Consider the following 18,417-nt stretch of genomic DNA (forward strand, 5'->3'; position numbering starts at 1 on the left):
GGAAAGGATCCTGTAAAGCAGTTGAAGATGTGTGAGGACAGAGGATGGAGATTTCCACTAAGGCTGTGTCCTCCACAACATTCATAGAGAGTTTAGTCTCATGCTGTTATTTGGGTTATTATGTTTTCCCCTAACCACCCAGACAGTATTCACTTCTCATCTTTTCTCATCTGGGAGCAAGGGTAGGTGTAACACTAAGAGTTGTCTCCCTGAGGACTGATTAATCCTTCTGTAAGAAGAAAACATGAAAGATGCACACTCTTTCCCCATTGCAGGAACTGGATGTCATGCCAGTAAGATGAAGGGGTCAGTAAGATGAAGGTAAAATGAAGGTAAGATCCAGTGATACATCCTTTCTCCTATCTTCTTACCCTTCATCCAGGTAAAAGGGACTAGACTTCAGCTTGGTTGAAAAATCATACCACTGCAGGAGCCTGGCTATCATCCAAGCATGATCTCTTAATTTGCAGAATCGTAGCAGGGAACTCACCCTCGCAGAAGTTATGGAGCTTACGAAGGCAAAGATCTCTGCAGCTTTCCTTTCTCCCTCTGCTCAGTGACCATGCAAGTGGTGGCCATCTGGCCTTGAAACAATGCTGCAGTAGAAAAACAACCTGTAAACAGTGTATTACGTTTCTTGCAAACTACAATTCAACAAAGAGAAGATGCAACTCAATACAGAACTCAGCAGCAGATGGACAGCCAAGAACATGGATACTGTAATATAATTCTTTGTATTGTTGACATCCCAAAACATACATTGATCTTGTACAATTTGGTGCCTTTGCATGTTCAGGATGTCATTAATCTTGGAGGCTGGGCAGAAGGCATCACTCCTATTCCTGCATGTCTGAAATCTCTGGATGGTGAAGACTCAGAAAGCAGGAAACCAAGGAGAAATCTCACAATCACATGAGCTAATGGCTCCCATTTGCCTCTTTTCTGCCTGCAGTATATTAAACCTCTGAATACAAACAAAATATCTAAGAAATTTTTAATTTTTTTGTTGTCTACCCTCCTCTTGCTCTCCAATGATCATTATTAATTGAAAGTCGAACATATGTTTGCGTTAAAGTCTATCAGATAATGGAATGATCTCCGCCCATCTTCAGTGGGATTTCATGACTATTTATTGTCATGATTCTACTCCCATTTTAGTGAGAGGTAGTTTTTCATTTACTTGCAAGGACAATATTAGGTCTATACCAAAAGTTTTAAAGGAGAAAAAAATAGCTGATTAGAACAGGCTCCAGACAATTATAGTATCACTTTCTTATATTCAGAGCAGTAAAGCAAATATAAAACAAGCAACAAAAACTGACCAAAGAAAGAGAGTTCATTCTAAGTTCAGTTCATTAGGAGTTACAGTTTGATACTGTTGATTTCCCCTGAGTTCAATGAAGACAAACTCACAAAAAAAAAAAAAAAAAAAAAAAAAAAGGAACATAGCTATCCCGTTCCAAAAGACATTAATGGAGAAAGGTAATAATGAGATCTGAATTTATCTCATCAGTGAATAGCCCCAGCATTACAACTTCATCTTCTGAAGTCATCAAGCTGCTGACAATCATAAAATGTGAAACTTCATGATGCTACAGTGATAAAATCCACCTTTAAATCAGCAGGTTATCAAGGGCAAGGGATTATCTTCACACACACACACACACACTTAGCACGCTGAGGAGTGGTTACTGTCTGAAATCAAATTTCCTACACAGAAATTCCTACATGCAAAAAGAGGCTCAGAGCTCCTGCTGTAGTCCTTTGAGATCCTAGTACATTTGGAGAAGCCTCAACAGTGATTAATCTCATCCCTATCTTGGCACAAAAAGATCAGTTCCATTGTCTAAAATAGCTGTCTGGCATCACTTGAGACACTGCATGGTATCCAAGACACCCCCCTGGGGCTGGCAGATGTGGCATGGGACTCTGTGGATAACTACGTCTATCTTAAGCAGAATCTGATAGCTGACAGGATATCTGTGGGCAGTTCAAACACCACTAAATGCCTAAACTCAACCAACAGACCCCATTTACTGGCCCCCATGAGAACACCTAACTGTAAAACATCAAGTTAAGGTGTCTTATTCTTGAACTTTATTCCACCAAAATCAGATGGAAACACCACAGGTCAAAAAGTAAATAACCGTAGCAATACCCCATTTCTGAATGCATGATAATTGGTCCTTCCCTTCATCAGTCTATAATTAAATGAGTAAAACAAGGAATAAAGTGAGGATTACTAGACCAAAGTTGTCACTTTGTTTGAAAAACAGACACCCACACTTGGAGAAAATAATGTCTGACATAAATAGTTTGTGTCTGGCATACATTCATCTAAATAGTTCATTTAAAATATACCATGAGCCAGTACTCAAGGACAATTAATGAAATGTGCAAGATTTCTTTCCTAGAAATGGAACATGACCTTAAAAGAAGTATCAACATACATGACAAAATTTTTGTAAAGCTGCTAAGCATGTATTGCATTGAAGAAGACAAGGACTATCTACAAAGCTAACCTATTCATCTTTAAATTTAACCACTAGCCTAAGGAATCCATACAGAATCAGGTGTAAATTTAGTGGTGGTATGGATGGCGTGAGTGAAATATGTTCAAAAGTGACATCTTGGAAATACTCTTACATGAACTAAAATTTAATATATTATGGAGAACAGTCTTTTGCACTTTAAGAGCCCAATCCAAGCCCTGAAGACAAAAGAAATATTCCCATTCACTTGTGTGAATTCTGGACCAGATTGATACAGAGAAAATAACAGACCATATGTTTCTGATTTCACTGGTCTTCTTGTGGTGAAGAACAGACACTTCTTTGACTAAGGAAGTCCTAGGACTCTCAAAGAGAGCAATCCCTGATTTACTCCATTCTGGGAGGAGAGTGTGACCTGCCCTTGAGTGCATGCTTTCTTAACTCCTTAACACATGGCAGTAAGTAAATCCTGCAGAAAAGCTGCTGAACTTGCACATGCAGTAACTTCTAAAGTAAACCCCATGGCTGCCAAAAAGTGTATGAGAAGTCAGAAATAACTTACAATATGGCAGGTGTTACAGTGCAATAAGGGCATATCTTAGGTACATTATAAAACACTGACTGAAGTGGTTCCAGGATCTAAGAGTTATTACAATACAGACTGTGCAGTTGCTATTTAGATTAAATTCCTCCTACTATGTCTTCAAACCAATTTTCCCCCTTTATTTTCTCCATTCACCACATTTAGATGCCACCATCTTGGATTTCCTTCTCAGTAAAGGAAATCCCCACTTCTCAGCGCAAAACCTGAAAAGCTTTCAGTCTTATAAGAAGCTGCTGAGCCTACATCCTACAGCCAGGTAACCTAAGCCGCATGGAAATATGAACTGTTCACAACTTTCAAGACCTTCACAGTGGGCCAAGCTCAGGACCTAAGCCAGCACCATTAATACCTCAAGCAGCAGACAGCACCAGTTAGTGGGAGAGTAGGAAGACAAGAAGTGGGAAGCATTGGCAAAGCAACAAAGAAATTGTGTGCACCACTCTTGGAAAAGTGATGCTCATGTTAGTTCTGCACATGCTGGGACATCTCCATGACAGTGTTGATCCAGGAGAGGCTGAGTTTGTCCTGTGAGCAGGATGCTGTCTCCCAGTTAACCAGACCTGTCTCCAGTGGGATGCTACCCCCTGACTAATGAGCCTCGTTTCCCAGCCCACTTCAACATCTCTCCGATGCAGCAACACAGACTCCGCCAAGTTTACCTCTGGAAAGTACATCTCTATGTGGGGCGTATGCTCTGCAATCCCAAAAATCTAGGTTTTGGGGCAACTCTTCAGTCGATTCAGAGAGACTTTACAGCTCTAAGAATCTGACTTTTTGGCCCTTTTGAAAGATCAAAAGATCTCACACTAGATCTTACAAAACTGGCAGTATTCACAAGAGTATAAATTAGGACTTCAAAAAGAATTCCTCCAAGAAATAAACCCCAACCTTTCATCAAGCCAAGGCTCCATCCTGCAATAGCAAAATCCAGAAGCCAGGAGCACTTTTCCTGATTTCTGATGTAAAACAAGAAGAGATTTGGAAAGAGCTGCAGGTAGGATTTTGCTTGACAGTAGGAAATCCAAGATGGTGGCTGCAAAGTGATAAATTCCTGCTTGTGCTGTTTAATTTCTTCTGAACCAAATGAGGCTGTTTAACAAGCCTGGAATCAACATAAAGTGGCCTTTTGCACCCAGATGGCCTCATGTGTTTTGGATCAGTAGCACAGGTACCATGAGAAACACTCTTCTGTTTCCACAGAAGGCAGTAAGGACATGAAGTCATAAAGTAAAAGTTTTCTTCCTAAATATGGAGCTAGTCTCCAATTTATACAAAACTTTTTTTGTTTTCATTTGTTGATAGCAAGACTGTAGCCCTTACTCATATCTGCAGGTTTGTTGCTTTGGTTTGTTTCATTTCTCGGGGAAGCAGAGCTGTTTCCCCTCTTACCACACCCCCAAATGAATGCAAGGTGGTTACTCCCCAGGGCTTGTTTGGGGAGGAAGGCTGTTTATTGAAGCCACTAACGTTGTCATTCCTTCTATGAACATTCCTTCAGAAGGTCATTCCTTCCTTTTTCCTCCTCCTTGCTGGAGATTATTCCTTACTGGCATCTTTCTTCTGTCAGAGATCTGATTGGTTTGGTCTTTCCTCACACCTTTTTCGTGTTCCATTGCAGCACATCACATGAGAGCTGAACCACAGAGCAGAGACACAACCAGCACTCTTCTCATCCAGCATTTCAGCTTCATTTGGCTTGTGATCAATAGCCATTGACTCCCAAAGAGAGAGATAGACTCTCTTATGCTCCTTCTGCCCTACTCCCCTTTTTAAAATCCTCCCCCATGCCAAAACAAACCCCAGACTTTGAAAGGTATTTGGAAGCTTTTTGATTTCAACATTTTTAAAGGTGTTGGGCTGGGACTTTCCCCAAAAATCGCAATAGTTAAGTTAGCTAGCTATCATGCTTTACATGTTTGTTATATTTTTATGAGGTTTTTTCCTTTCTTCTGAAATATGCCAGAAACATGGAGTTTCTGTTCTATACAGTGGTTCCCCTCACTTTTATTGTCCAGATTTTAGTAGGAGCAGTGATTTAGGAAGACAGGAAAGAGTCAGAACAAATAGTAAGCACAAATCAGAGAATTTTCCTCATTCTTTCCTTAAGAAAAGTCTCATTTGTTTCAGGATTTCTGTAATGAATAGCTAAAAGCATCCTAGGTCCCATTCCAAGGGAGAAACAGATATATTTCAAAGTGTGACAACCCATTCAAACTAGTGGGACTTTATCTTTTAGTTAGACACTAAAAGACAAGGGTTTGCCCTGTGCCTGCAAGCAGCTGCATACAGATGGCGATGCACTGAGCTCACCCAGGAGAGTTTGAACTGCAAAGCAAACAGTAAATCCATTTGGGAGTATAAACACTTTTTATTTTTAATTCCTTCTAATTTTCACTCATCCTGGGAAACTTTTGCCCTTAGTGAGCTTCACAAGTCAAATCAGGCAAGCAGGACACTGCTTATTTTTCAGCTCCAAGTGATGAAGGGTGGAGAAAGGATTTGTCATCGCAGTAAGTTCTGGGAAGGGCTTTGGGTCCCAAGCATTGTAATCAGTGGAGAGAGATGGCAACTCCCATCTCAAATAGCAGGTATGTGAAAGCAGTCTTTGGAAAAGCTCTTTTCTCTCTCCATGATTTTGGAAAGAACCCAGGCTATGAAGACAGATACAGATAGACAACAGCTGTAGGAAAGAAAAAGCCTCTTTTTTTGTTGTTTTTTTTTTTAATCAGTCGTTGTTGTTCAGAGGAAAAAGCTCACACACACATATACACACAGACATACAGAGTCCCCACTGGACAGAGAACAAGAATTACATCCTATGAAACACAAAATACCTCTGTGCAACCTGGAGTCAGACCTGTACTTAAATGTGCTACAAGTGCATAAATGATTATATGTTTTACACAGCAAATATATAAATGCTTGTGCAGCATCAGGTACATAACTCAGCTTTGCATTCATGCTACCACAGTGTTTTTAGAGTAAACTTGTGTCCTTGCACACCAGCCAAGTGAGTGCCAGGAAAATTATGACACAGTTTAGTTTGCCCTGAACATGTGTTTAGGGAACATTTGTAGGAGGAAGAGAGCCTTATATTCCAGGCTAGGGCTGGGATTATGTGTCACCTGACTTGACAGCTCTGGGGCATTAACTGGCATCACATATCAGGTTAGGTTAACATTCCACCACTTGGTTCTGCTTGAGCAGATCTGTGTGCCCAAACTAGGGATCACTTGACAAACTTGGAGTCTCAGAGGAAAAGGATGAGTTGCTCTGTGATCAGCAGGATGGCACTTGCACGAGATGTTCAGACGTAATGCCTGGATCTGCCATGAATCAGAAACTACACCTGGAAAATATCAGTACAAGTCCAGCTCTCCAGGGATGCCCATGGCAATGAGAGCAGGCTTGGATGACAAAATGACAGATACTGGCAACTGGGATGAGAGATTACCAGAATGGGAGAAAAACTTAAAGGATGTAAAAATACCTACTTTTTTTAACAAGATGCCCCAAGAGACTGGGAAGACTTTCCCTCACTCCAAACAAGTTGGGAATTACCTAGTAGGCAAAATGATCAACAAGGGCTCCTTTGCCAAGGTGATGGAGGGACTGCACATCCCCACAGGGGAGAAGGTAAGATCATTAGAAGAGGGTAACATGCACTAGGAATTGCAAGTAACCTCACACTATTTTACTGCTGAAAATTTCAGATTCTTTAATCTGAAAACCACAATCCACTCACTTAATTATCCTCTGAACCTTATCCTCGTAAATTAACCTCATAAATTCAGTTTATTGTTTATGCATAATCAATTACATGTATGAATACATATTGAGTGCAACAATTATAAAATATAGAAAACAAAGATATCCTCCTGATGAAAGAGAAAAGGGTGATGGCACAAAGACAATTTCAAATCTGCTTTGCCTAATAATTCTCATTGAGCAATTAGTGCTGTGCATCTTGCCTTTAAAGTTATGGATAACACTGAGTGAAAAGCCAATCATTCCAACAGCAAATATTTATATGGAAGGACACAGACAGCATAAGTTATATCCAGCTCTTTTGGGCTAAAATAACACACCTCTAGACACAAGTGTGGAAAAGTGGGTTACTGTCAAGTGACTTTTTGATTTTTACTTTTCTTGTGGCTTTAGTAGCTGCACTGTCTGTCTAGCTCCCCAGACTGCAGAGTCCAATCCCAGCCCATAATAGCCAGTATCTGGAATGGCTATTAGCCTAAGTCAGAAGGGAGCATGTTAAAAAAAAATGTAGTACGTTTCAGATGCAGTTACAAGTCAATCATGAAGGGTTTTTTTTTGCGTTTCAGAATATTTCATATATGCATCTTTATTAATGCAATAAGAATGACAGGTATGACAGACTTCAACCTCCTTGTTTTGGCCTTCAAGAGAAATAAATAGCACATTCTTCCATTGGGAACATCTCCCTCTGTGATTCTGATTATCAACACCATGTCAGAAAAAGCCTCTCCCCCATGTCTTTTTACTCCATATCCTCCTGAAAACTAATCCTTGTTGCAAAGCTTGTTGCTAATTTGCAAATATCCTGACATTTAGGTAGCCATAAAAGTCATTGACAAGAGGAAAGCCAAGCAGGATGACTACGTTTTAAAAAACATGAAGCGTGAACCATGGATACACCAGATGATTAAGCACCCCAACATTGTTCAGCTATATGAGACCTTGGAGACTGACAACTCCTATTACATGGTGATGGAGCTGTGCCTCGGTGGGGACCTCCTGGACAGAATTTGTGACAAAAAGAGGCTGGTGGAACAGGAAGTAAAGAGATACACCAGGCAAATTCTGTCTGCAGTAGAGCACCTGCATTGCCAGGGGATTGTTCACAGGTAAGGTGTTTCTCCTCTTTCAAACAGTAAGAAGAGGAAACATGCAAGAACATAGTGCTCTTTTTCCACAAGAGCATTTCTTTATTTTTCCATCGTTAAAACAGGGATTACAAAGAAGACGATGTTCTCTCAGCTCATATTAATAAAATACTTTATTCTCAGAAGTGGTTAGTACTGCTATGCGTTGTTATGAACTCCTTGGGCAGTAAAGTAGAAAAGATACTTATGCCTGGGACAAGACATGATGAGCACAACAAACCAATACTTTGCCACAATTGTCTCAGAATTAGTTCATGACAAATGTGTATCTAACTCGAATATTTCAATGTGGCTATGCATATAAATATTGTTGTCCTTTGGTTAGCCACAAAATATTGAAATAACCATATGTCACTCAGACCAGAAATCCAAGGAATCACAGCCCACTGGCTGTCAAGAGGACATGTGCTGCAGATCTGGGTCTGCGACTGGTTCATAACTCTCCATGTTGGCTTTTGCATTACGAGAACAGATCATTACTTCAGTCACTGCTAGAGGAACCTCAGCAGCCCATGCAAGGAGACCTGATCTTCTCCTCTATCAGGGATCTGCTGCCAAGAGCAGCAGAATAAGTCTTCCATTTTAGCTGAAAGAATAGGCAAGATGCAGTTTTTCCCATCGTTTTTCTGTTTTACTTAATGATTCACAGTCAATCAGATTCTTAATTTTAAATGGTAAGTGCACTCACCAAGAAAGCCTACAAGACCTAAAAAGTAATCCAATTGACTCCATCGTTACAGCAACCATGAAACAAATAAGCTGTGAATGTGATGTCTCAGCATTTACAAGTGCTTTGTGACTCAAAATGCTTGCAATCCAGCACTTCATTATATTGCATTTGTCAACTAAAAAGGAATGGTCAAGAAAGAAATAGTATCCAACCAAGAGAATTTAAACCACCACCACCAACAACAAAAAACACCAGAAAACAAACCCAAGGGGCTTCACCCATTTAGTTCATTGACATCCCTGCCTTGCTGGTTCCCTAACAAATCTATTTTACAGCATATTTTCAATGCTCACAATCATGATGTTTATGTTCCTCTCATGACAACATTTGCCATTACTTTCTCAAGTCCTGTTCCCATCTTTTTGTTTGGAATAATTCTTCACAGTGAGCTGGAGAATAGCCTGACTTCTTGCCCTACTTTTTCTGTTGTTCATGCTTTGCTGGAAAAGCTTTGTGAGAGAGAAGACTTTTGCTGCACACCCTGAGACTAGGCAGGTACAAAGTCGTGTGAGCTCCTCTGATGACTTGATTTACTATCAGACTGCCCTTACCAAAGGAAAATTCATTCCTGGCTCTCCAGAGCTTTGTCATAGGGTTTATGAAGTTGCATGGGTCTGGCAGGAGCCCAGTCACAGGTGTAGGCTCAGTCAGCAGTACTTCAACTCGTGACCTGCTGCTAGCTTTGACATTCAGAGCTGTGGCCTTGACCTCTTACCAGCAGCAGACTGGGAAGGATCTGGAACGGCTTCCCTGCTCAGCTCCAGCTGCAGTGATTTATCACAACTCGCTGCAGAGGTTAAACCAACAAGGATAATTGTGGGTGTATCCTCTTCTGAAAAGAAGGCATCAATGTTTCCAGAAAGACGCAGAGAAGTAGGAAAGTTATCTCACAAATCCAGTCTGGTTTTCCCATCTAAGCACTCCTGATGCTCAGCTCCTTGCATTGCTTTAACACAAGGGAAGGAGGGTTCCCAAGTTGCCTGTTGGGAACAACTGCTGATCCATGGGCAGGATCCTGGTAGTATGACACCCATTATGAGTTCATGAGATGGATAATTGTGTGCCAGTTCTCGGGTCTACACCAAGAATTGAGGTGTCTGCTGATTGTAAGGTCTCATCCCTAAGATTATCACTTAGGAATATGCTCATTAAATTTACTCTTCTCAAAAGTGTCTCTTATGGGTATTCCTGATTTTTAACCCTTCATGTATCTGAGAAAAACAGTATTTTCTACTGTCTTATCAATATACTTGATGAAAAACTGGCCAAATTTGTAGCTGGTTTTAGTCCAAATTGATATATCTCCAGAGAAATTTGACACTATGTTCAGACAGCTATTTGGTGTCTTAACCTTTGCTTCTTCAATTCATCACTAAAATCAGCACTGATGCAACAAATTCTTACCCATTAAATTGAGTCCACATTTCAGAGTAAAGGTCAACCTTTCTTGTCCATGTAAGACCATGGCTGATCTTTTGTCACAGTTGCTAAAGTGACCCAGAAGATGGAGCATTGACTCCCAGCATTTTACTGTGCCAGATATAAGAAGGCTCAGGCACATGAACTGGCTCAACAGCTCCACAAGCTAACACTCATCAGCTGAGTTCTGCTTACTATCCCTCTGCCTGCTCTGGACATGGCCAAGTGGTGAGGTAATGCATCTGAGCTTAGAAACCTCAAATAAAGACGTGTAAGCTAAATCCCATTGCCTTCCAACTGGACTGGGGTAGCGCGAGCACAGTCAGCCACCAACCCCTACCGCTGGCGCTTGCCAGGTGACGGTAACTTACTTGTTTGTACAGTTCCTAATTTTTCCTGGCTGCTTTTCCTGGATATTTTCCCTTCCCGCATATAAAAATGTTATATATCCCTTTGAATCCCTACTGAACCAGAGTCCTGGAGAAACATCACAAGCTGCCCTCTAGACTCTCTCTCTCTGAAGTCCCCATGGGAATGAGGAGGAAAAAAAAATCATGGTGCTGCTTAAATTTACAACATTCCTAGGAAAGTTTCCTTTGGGGAAAAATAGAACATGGTGTATCTTTGATGCAAGATAACTTCTGACATTATGTAAACATTCATAGTGACCATTATCAGGTTTTTCAGGCAAGAAAGTCTACATTTGTATTAACCCTGTGAGCAGTAAGCTCAGCCCATAGAAGAGCAGTTGTAGCAATCCAACATAACATTATTTAGTGGCCGTGAGTAAACGTCATCAGAGTGCACTGTGTGGTACAAAATCTGATAGAAATGTCAGATTTGCAGTACCCCAAAACACAAATAGCTTTAAACTGCAGCATTTCACTGCTAGGGTTTCATAGGGTTATGACACAGGCAGGCTATGAACAAACTTACCTTAAATCTACCTCCCAGCTTTTAGGCACTGGCTAATTTGCCACTCCAAAAAACATACTATTCAAATTAAAACTTATTAAAGAGAGATCATTAAAACCATCCCCATTCCCATTCTCAGCCTGGGGCAGCAGAGGGTTTTGAATGCAATGGTCTCCCATCCAGAGCCACAGAGTTAAAAGTCATGATGGGTGGGTCCCCAAAACCCACTCATCATGACCACCTCCAGGCTTGATCTCCTGCAGCAATGTAGTGCTGTTCAAGCAGTGCCAGTCTACCCAGCCCTTGTTCCATGCTTCCTTCTGGTTTGTCCTCCAAAGTCTCTACAAGAGCTGACAAAAGCACGTTACAACTTCAGATCAGGTGGGAAGGAAATCAAGGACTTAGCAAAGCATCACAGGCTGTTCAACTGGCTCCCAACTCTGAAATTACACCGGCTGAGGACTCCTTCCTCACGAAAAATATTTCAGTGGCCTCTTCAGACACTCCCCACAGAGAGGCATTATTCTGGATGTTGCTTTTAATTTGGAAATATGTAAATGTTCACACAAGTACCTGAGCCAGCATATTTCTTGCAGCTTGAATTACATCCTCCTGGCAGGCAGTGGCCGATACTGGCTGATCCTGTTTACACAAACATCACTGAAGATGTCTCCACTTTCAGGGCAGCTGTCTCCAACACAGCTTTAGAACATCTCCCCTCTTTTACAAGCAAGGCAAAACTCACTTTCCAGTTCCCCTCTCATCCTTCATATTTCCCAAGCACGATTTACTTGAAAAGGAATCAGAAATATTCAACAATGTTCAGTGCATCAAAAAGCCAAAAGAACTCTGGTACAGTATGTGCAACTTTTTTTACTCAAAAGAAGAAAGAAATGTAATCAATTTTTAAAAAAGTCTAGATCAGAATAGATGATTCCTAAAATTAATACTTTATTTAAAATGTATGTTCATAAAATATCCCCTGAACAGATAGTTTCCATTTTCCTGACTGAAAACTTCAGGAAGGAATAAGGATCTTGTTGAATTGTAGGCAGGGCTTGGCAGAATTACGGTTATAATTTCAATTAAATTTTACCAAAAACTATCTGCAAATGTTTAGCTGGGACATCAGGCATCCTAAAGTTTGTTTTTTGTCTTAATTCCAGGGACCTAAAGATAGAAAATTTTCTTCTTGATGAGAACAACAACATTAAAATCATTGGTAGGTGTACTGGTATCTGTGAGGCATGTTTTCTGCTTTTGTTGTGTGTGTGCAGCTTCAGCTAGTGTTCAAATACCATACTTGATGAGTGAGCTTGTGATTATTCAATTAACATACTTGAACTTTTAAAATAAATTCAAGTTATGAAGTATAACTAAGCTTGTTTATTTGAACTTTTACTGAAACATATTTTTAAGAGAACAAGGAAAACAATTTTGCCTATTGTTTTCCCTTGTGTATTGCTGGTGAACCAAGAAACAATTATAGCTTTCATGTGTAGAAGGCTGTTCCCAGCAGAAGTGATTTGTAGACAAAGAAATAAATCTTCTGGAGAGAAACACAGGTATGACACATTAGTATCTGTTGAGTCGTTAGTTCATCTAGAGACCTCATCATTTGGTATGTGTTAAAAAAAAAAAAAAAAAAAAAAGAGAGAGAGAGAGAGTCTTTTGGTCACTAACAGAAATCTTGCTAGGGCTGTGAAGCAAACATTTATAAAAATGAGAGAATTTGCACCAAGCAGTTAACACAGCTCAGAGAAACATTAATTTTATTCTATGGAAACCTCACAGAAAAATCCCCACAAGGAATGCTAAATCTTAGAGAAGCCACATGTTTAACCCAGTGTTTCCCAAACTTTTAAAAGCTTAACACCTCTGAGAAAAAAAGGCACCAACTCTTCACCCCTGTTTTATAGCCAGCCAGTCCTTTACAATCAGGCCTTTCTCTTTCCTCTCTCTTGCACACATGCACATACACAGAGAAAAAGGCTTAAGGTAACACTTTTCTCCCCACATTTACCATGGGCTAAAGCACACAGAGCTGAGCCCAATGTCATAGCTCATTAAGCCATGCTAATGTGGCTGTGTTGTTAAGCTCATGCAGTCAGCAGAGGCAAACCAAAATAATTAAACCAGAATCAACCAAGCCAGGTCCATGGCTGGGTGAATTCATTGTAAGTCCCCTGCTAATTCATGGCATGTTTATTCAAACCCAAATTGGCATCTACAGCTGAGACATCAATAGATGCTACAACCAGCTGCTGTTTTTTTCTTTCTTCTACTTTCAGATATTGGTAAAGTTAAAGTAATTTGAAAAGAGACTAAAACTTCTTTGCCTTTGGCTTTGTGACCATTAGATTTTGGACTGAGCAATACTGCAAGGTTCGAGGGCCTCTCCCAGGAGCTGTTACACACCCAGTGTGGAAGCCCAGCTTATGCTGCCCCAGAACTCCTTGCTCATAAGAAATATGGTCCAAAGGTAGATGTCTGGTCCATGTAAGTAGATCTGAAAAGGTACTTACTGAAACACCCTCAGCACTAATTGGTTTAGACAAGACTGATATAAATGGGTTGGTGGCATTCAGTTTTGGGGCATAAAAGGCAAAAGCAGGGATATATCGGGGAAAAAAAATCATAGTTGAGCACATCACAGATTTGTTTCACCGATATCATCTGCACTAATGTATCAACAAGTCAACCGAATTACAGTTGCCTGAAATCCTGAAATTATTGTTTCTGCTGAGCTCAGTAGAGAAGGGAGGTCTGAGCAACCTGGTCTAGAGAAAGGTGTCACTGCCTTCAGCAGGAGGATTGAAACTGCATGATCTTTAAGATTCCTTCCAGGCCATTCTATGGTTCAATGATTCGTTCTGTGGTGAAGATGAGAGCTGTTGTGGTGCAGTTCAGCTGGAGCAAGGAAGTACCATGGAGAGTGTTCAAGGAAGCCTCCCTGCTCACAAACTCAGGACAGCTAAGCAAGTTTTCCAAATGTTGGTACTTTTCCAGACTGAATGGCAAACCTTCACAAAGTTTGCTGATTGCTGCTAGCAGACTGTTAGTCTTTCACAAGAGTTAAAGTTTTAAGTCTTTAGCCAACAGCAAGCTGTAACCAAACGAAAGCCTTCTAGGCATAAGTCACACCTAATTTAGCAATCTGAGCAAAGCAAGAAGAACTGAATTACTATTTGGAACAAGATCTATTGCATCAGTCCCAGTTCCATGTTGTCACTCAGGCTGCAAACGAAAATGCTTTATTCTGATGGGCTGGGTACATTACGCTGTCACTCCAATTAGCTTATTTTTAAAATAAACAGCAGGTCTCCACTTTCAACACTGCAGGCTTGCCCGTCACTCACTGTACACTCTATTTTATGCACATTTCCCACAACATTCTTTTCTAGATAAAATGGCATTTACACCAAGAAAAAAAAAGGCGTAAGATGTGTACTCAGTACAAATTTCTGCTTAGAGGTAATTTGTAACCTCATTTGTGATGCTGAAGGCAACTCTCTGAAAACTGACTCATAGCTTTGTGAGATTTTTAAATAAGTGTTTATTAGCATTATATGGAGCTCTGATGTTTGTCTTTTCTTTTGACAGAGGTGTGAGCATGTTTGCTATGCTAACTGGCACATTGCCCTTCACCGTGGAACCTTTTAATATCAAGCAACTACATCAAAAGATGTTAATTGGAGAAATCAGCCCTATTCCATCAGATATTTCCCCCGGTAAAGCACTTCAGTTTTTATAAGGAATACCAATGCAAAAAAAAGTTTTAACCCATGTAATTATGTGAATTTATCAATAACACAGTATTCTGGAAATTAAGATGTACCTTTTCTAGTTGCTTTGTTTGCATTTAAAAATAACTCTTTTGAGGTTGTGGCAGTATCACTTTATTTCAGGCTACAAGAAAAATAACATTGTTGTCTTTTCAAAAGACCATTATTATTGGTTCTTATTTACAGGGGGAATAAAATGTACATTTCTTTCACATAAGTGGAGCAGCTCTGCAATAAACGAGAGCACTGCCATGTTTAGTATGTTCCATGCTGTGTGTCAGAGGCAGGCATTCTTTCCTGTTTTTTCCCACAAATAAGTTATCTAAACCTTAGATATTTTTTTCCTGGAGACCTTATCTTTTGGCTACCGAGAGACTCTGCAACACTGAGATTATTAAAGGCACAGGAGGGCTATTTTTGTGAAGAGTCTGTTCATTTTTTTCATGAGAAAGAACTGAAATGCAGCATTTTTCAATTAATTTTACTGACAATCTTTAATGAGGCACAGTCAGTGAAACATTTTTGGGACAACTGAGAATGACAGTTCTCAAAAATTCTAGCCTGAATTAGAATCTATGGCTCTAAACCCCAGAATTCATGCTGGTGTGCATACACTCACAGTTAGCAGTACAAGGTTTACTTCCTCAAAGTTCAAAATTCTGCTGTTTCACAATGATTTTTACACACCTCTGGCTTTAATCCTTGTTTCTTGTCCACCTGGAGTAGCACCCTGTCTGTTGACCATCACAGGCTTAGGCCCCTTCTGACAGCTGTTATGACACATCCTGGTACATCTTCACTGACCAAGTTGGAAAGCAGAGCAGAGTGAGACAGGTTTTGCCCAGCTGTCCACCAGCAACAGCTCAGATCTCCCCATGGTTTTGAGGAGTGTGGTGATGATGTCAGGCAAGAATGATCCTAGGAACCAGCATTAGCTTCAGCAACTGCCTGCAGCCAAGCATTGGGGTGCAGCAGACAGTTCCAGACCAAGCTAGATGGATCTAGTCTGGGGTATTAAGATAATGTGATGATTCAATTTCTTTTTCTCCCCCAGTAAATGGAATAAGGATATCTACCATAGCTGTCAAGAATGTCTGTGCATTAGTCTCTCATTTCTCTTTCTTTGGAGTTCAGTTGCTAGGTAGCAGCTGCATTTTTGTAGAATCCCTCCATAGCTATAATTATTATATTTCTAATTTTTCTTATTTATGTTACTGTTATAGCTTCTACTAATAAATGCATTATCTCTGCCTTTCTACAAAGCCCACACAGTTAGTGGAAGATTGTGGATAACTCTATTGTTCTCTTGCCCACTGGGAATTCAGTGAGAGAGCAGTAATAAACTGGCTTTGCATACTTTAGATCTAAATTTTTCTGAAGGAGATTACAAGTGAAAGGAGCAATATGTTTCCAGTTTAATGCTCACTTGCCTTTTTTTTTTTTTTTTTTCATTTCAAAACTTCCCAAAGGAATATGGAAGAATTCAAAAAAGTTTTCCCAAGACCAAAAAAAAAAAAAAAAAAAGAGAGAAGGAAAGGGACTTTATGCAATGTTGGGGCTGAGTGATTGACATCCAGGAACTGGATGAGCTCTCTGTCCCAACCAAAGAATATAAGCAAGCACAGGAGTCCGTCTCCATCCCTCATTACAGAGACTTTTATCCATGCAGTTGGTTTCTTTGGGTGACGAACATTACTCCTGTGTAGTCAGCTGGCACAGAAGTGCTCCTTCTCAGAGGCCTGATCAAATGCTGAGTGAGCACAATGCTGAGGTTACTGCCAGTGTCACAGGCTGCATTCAATGGGGTAAATCAAGCAAATTAGGAACTGAGTTCCAGTACTGTATCTACAGCAGCATCCAAAGGTCCCTAGCAGGCATCTCAGCATGGTTTGGCCACTGCTGCCCACCGTTCTTGGGGGGAAAGGGTCACCCTACAGGACCACAGATTCAGAGAAAAGCTCTAGAGACTGAATTGTAGCTGAGGCTCTTACAATGTTGAGAACCAGGGCAAGAAGCAGGAAAAATATGCAGTGGTCAGATAGTGAAATATTCCTAGCCAACAAGCCATTTTGTTGGAATACTGGACAAGAGCTGTACACTTCATGCAAACTTTACTTGAGCCCGACCCTGCTAAGAGGCCTGGAGTCAAAGAAGCAATAAAAGACAAATGGTTGAATGAAGGTTTCAGCAGGAAAATACTGAATTCTGCTGCCTATGAGAACAGGTAACAGTTTTGATATCTGTCTTCTGCCTTGGGATTTCAGGATAGGGGATTTGGGTGGAAGTGTTTTTAGGAGGGTTTTTTTTTTGTTTATTTGTTTGTTTGTTTTGGAAGATTTTTGTTATCTACTATTTGCTGTTCCAAAATGACAGAGTTTTACTTCAGAAAACACCACATCAACACTTCTGTGGGTAGATATTATTTAAGAGGAAACACCTTATAGAACTGTTTATATCCATTGTATCAATAATTTTGTTCTTAACATGCTTCACAGCTGCCACTAATTTCAGTGTGCTTCTAATCCTTTCCTACAAAACTAGGTCTCACATGCCCACCTGAGGAAATATTTTTATATTACACCAAAGTTCTTATTATTCTAATAATTTTTACTCTCATCCATCTTTGTAACTGGTCTTAACTAGTCTCCATTTTTTCTTAGCAAGGCACTTTATGGTTTAAGATTATTATAAATGTTTGAAATCGATATGTGCAGTATAACACTTCACATAAATGTTGCCAACTTTCAAGATGTTATTCATCTTTCATATTGGGAGGCTGCAAAGCATACTTTGCATGTCTTTAAATGTCTAAATTCGGCCATGGACCTTTTACATCATACCCACTGCTGGAAGTAGCTGGTAATGGGTCACATATTTTATTCCCAAACTAGTCTGTATAGGTCCATATTTCAGACTAATTGAAAAAGAGAGAAATTTAGCCCATGTAATCTGCACCATCTGCATTGGTACCTAGAGGACTCTTAGCAGGTATTCCTACCAGGGTGATGCACTGCCAGTCACAGCCAGAACTGTTAGAAATCTATATACAGTTTCTGTGAGAATTTCCCACTGCTCCTACCTTCATCTTCCTTCCTTCCCTTACGTGTCTGTTCTCATTCATACTGAAGTTTGAAAAGATGTCTCAGGAGTCTCATAAGCTAAGGATGATTTCTATAACGCCTTTGCTAGACACTACTACTCACAGAAGCCCGTGAGTAAAACAATTATCCTTATAACAAAACATGTTTTATTTCACAATCTGAATTATATAAAAATTAGAATCCTACTGTATGTTCCTTAGTTCTCTTTCATCCTTCAAGATTTTCCTGGCTTTCTTATGTACATGCAGACACACTATCTCTCTTTTAATCCATTTGATGCTTCTGTACTGAGAACTGAAGTAGACACACTTGATTAAAATGAGAAAATGCTGTTTTCCATATTTTAATTTTTCAAGCTTAATCCTGGTGGGTGTCCTTTCAGAGTAATCAATTATATCAACAATAGGATGTTTAATGATGCAGTAACAGAGCCTCAGCCCAGCAGTGAAGTTAGC

At 40.1% G+C, this 18,417-nt stretch overlaps 1 protein-coding gene across 1 annotated transcript in view; it reads left to right on the forward strand.

The window, feature by feature from the left end:
* The first annotated feature begins 6,399 nt into the window (after window positions 1–6,399).
* The window catches only part of LOC136358533 (hormonally up-regulated neu tumor-associated kinase-like), an 80,840-nt gene continuing 68,822 nt past the window's right edge, over window positions 6,400–18,417 (forward strand). Inside the window, exons 1-6 of the mRNA XM_066314409.1 lie at window positions 6,400–6,732; window positions 7,681–7,973; window positions 12,243–12,298; window positions 13,437–13,575; window positions 14,680–14,820; window positions 16,951–17,085. Of these exons, the coding sequence (XP_066170506.1) occupies window positions 6,400–6,732; window positions 7,681–7,973; window positions 12,243–12,298; window positions 13,437–13,575; window positions 14,680–14,820; window positions 16,951–17,085 (1,097 nt within the window). The remainder of the gene's footprint in view (window positions 6,733–7,680; window positions 7,974–12,242; window positions 12,299–13,436; window positions 13,576–14,679; window positions 14,821–16,950; window positions 17,086–18,417) is intronic.

This window comes from Sylvia atricapilla, chromosome 3, assembly GCF_009819655.1.
Source record: "Sylvia atricapilla isolate bSylAtr1 chromosome 3, bSylAtr1.pri, whole genome shotgun sequence".
NCBI classification, from domain to species: Eukaryota; Metazoa; Chordata; class Aves; order Passeriformes; family Sylviidae; genus Sylvia; species Sylvia atricapilla.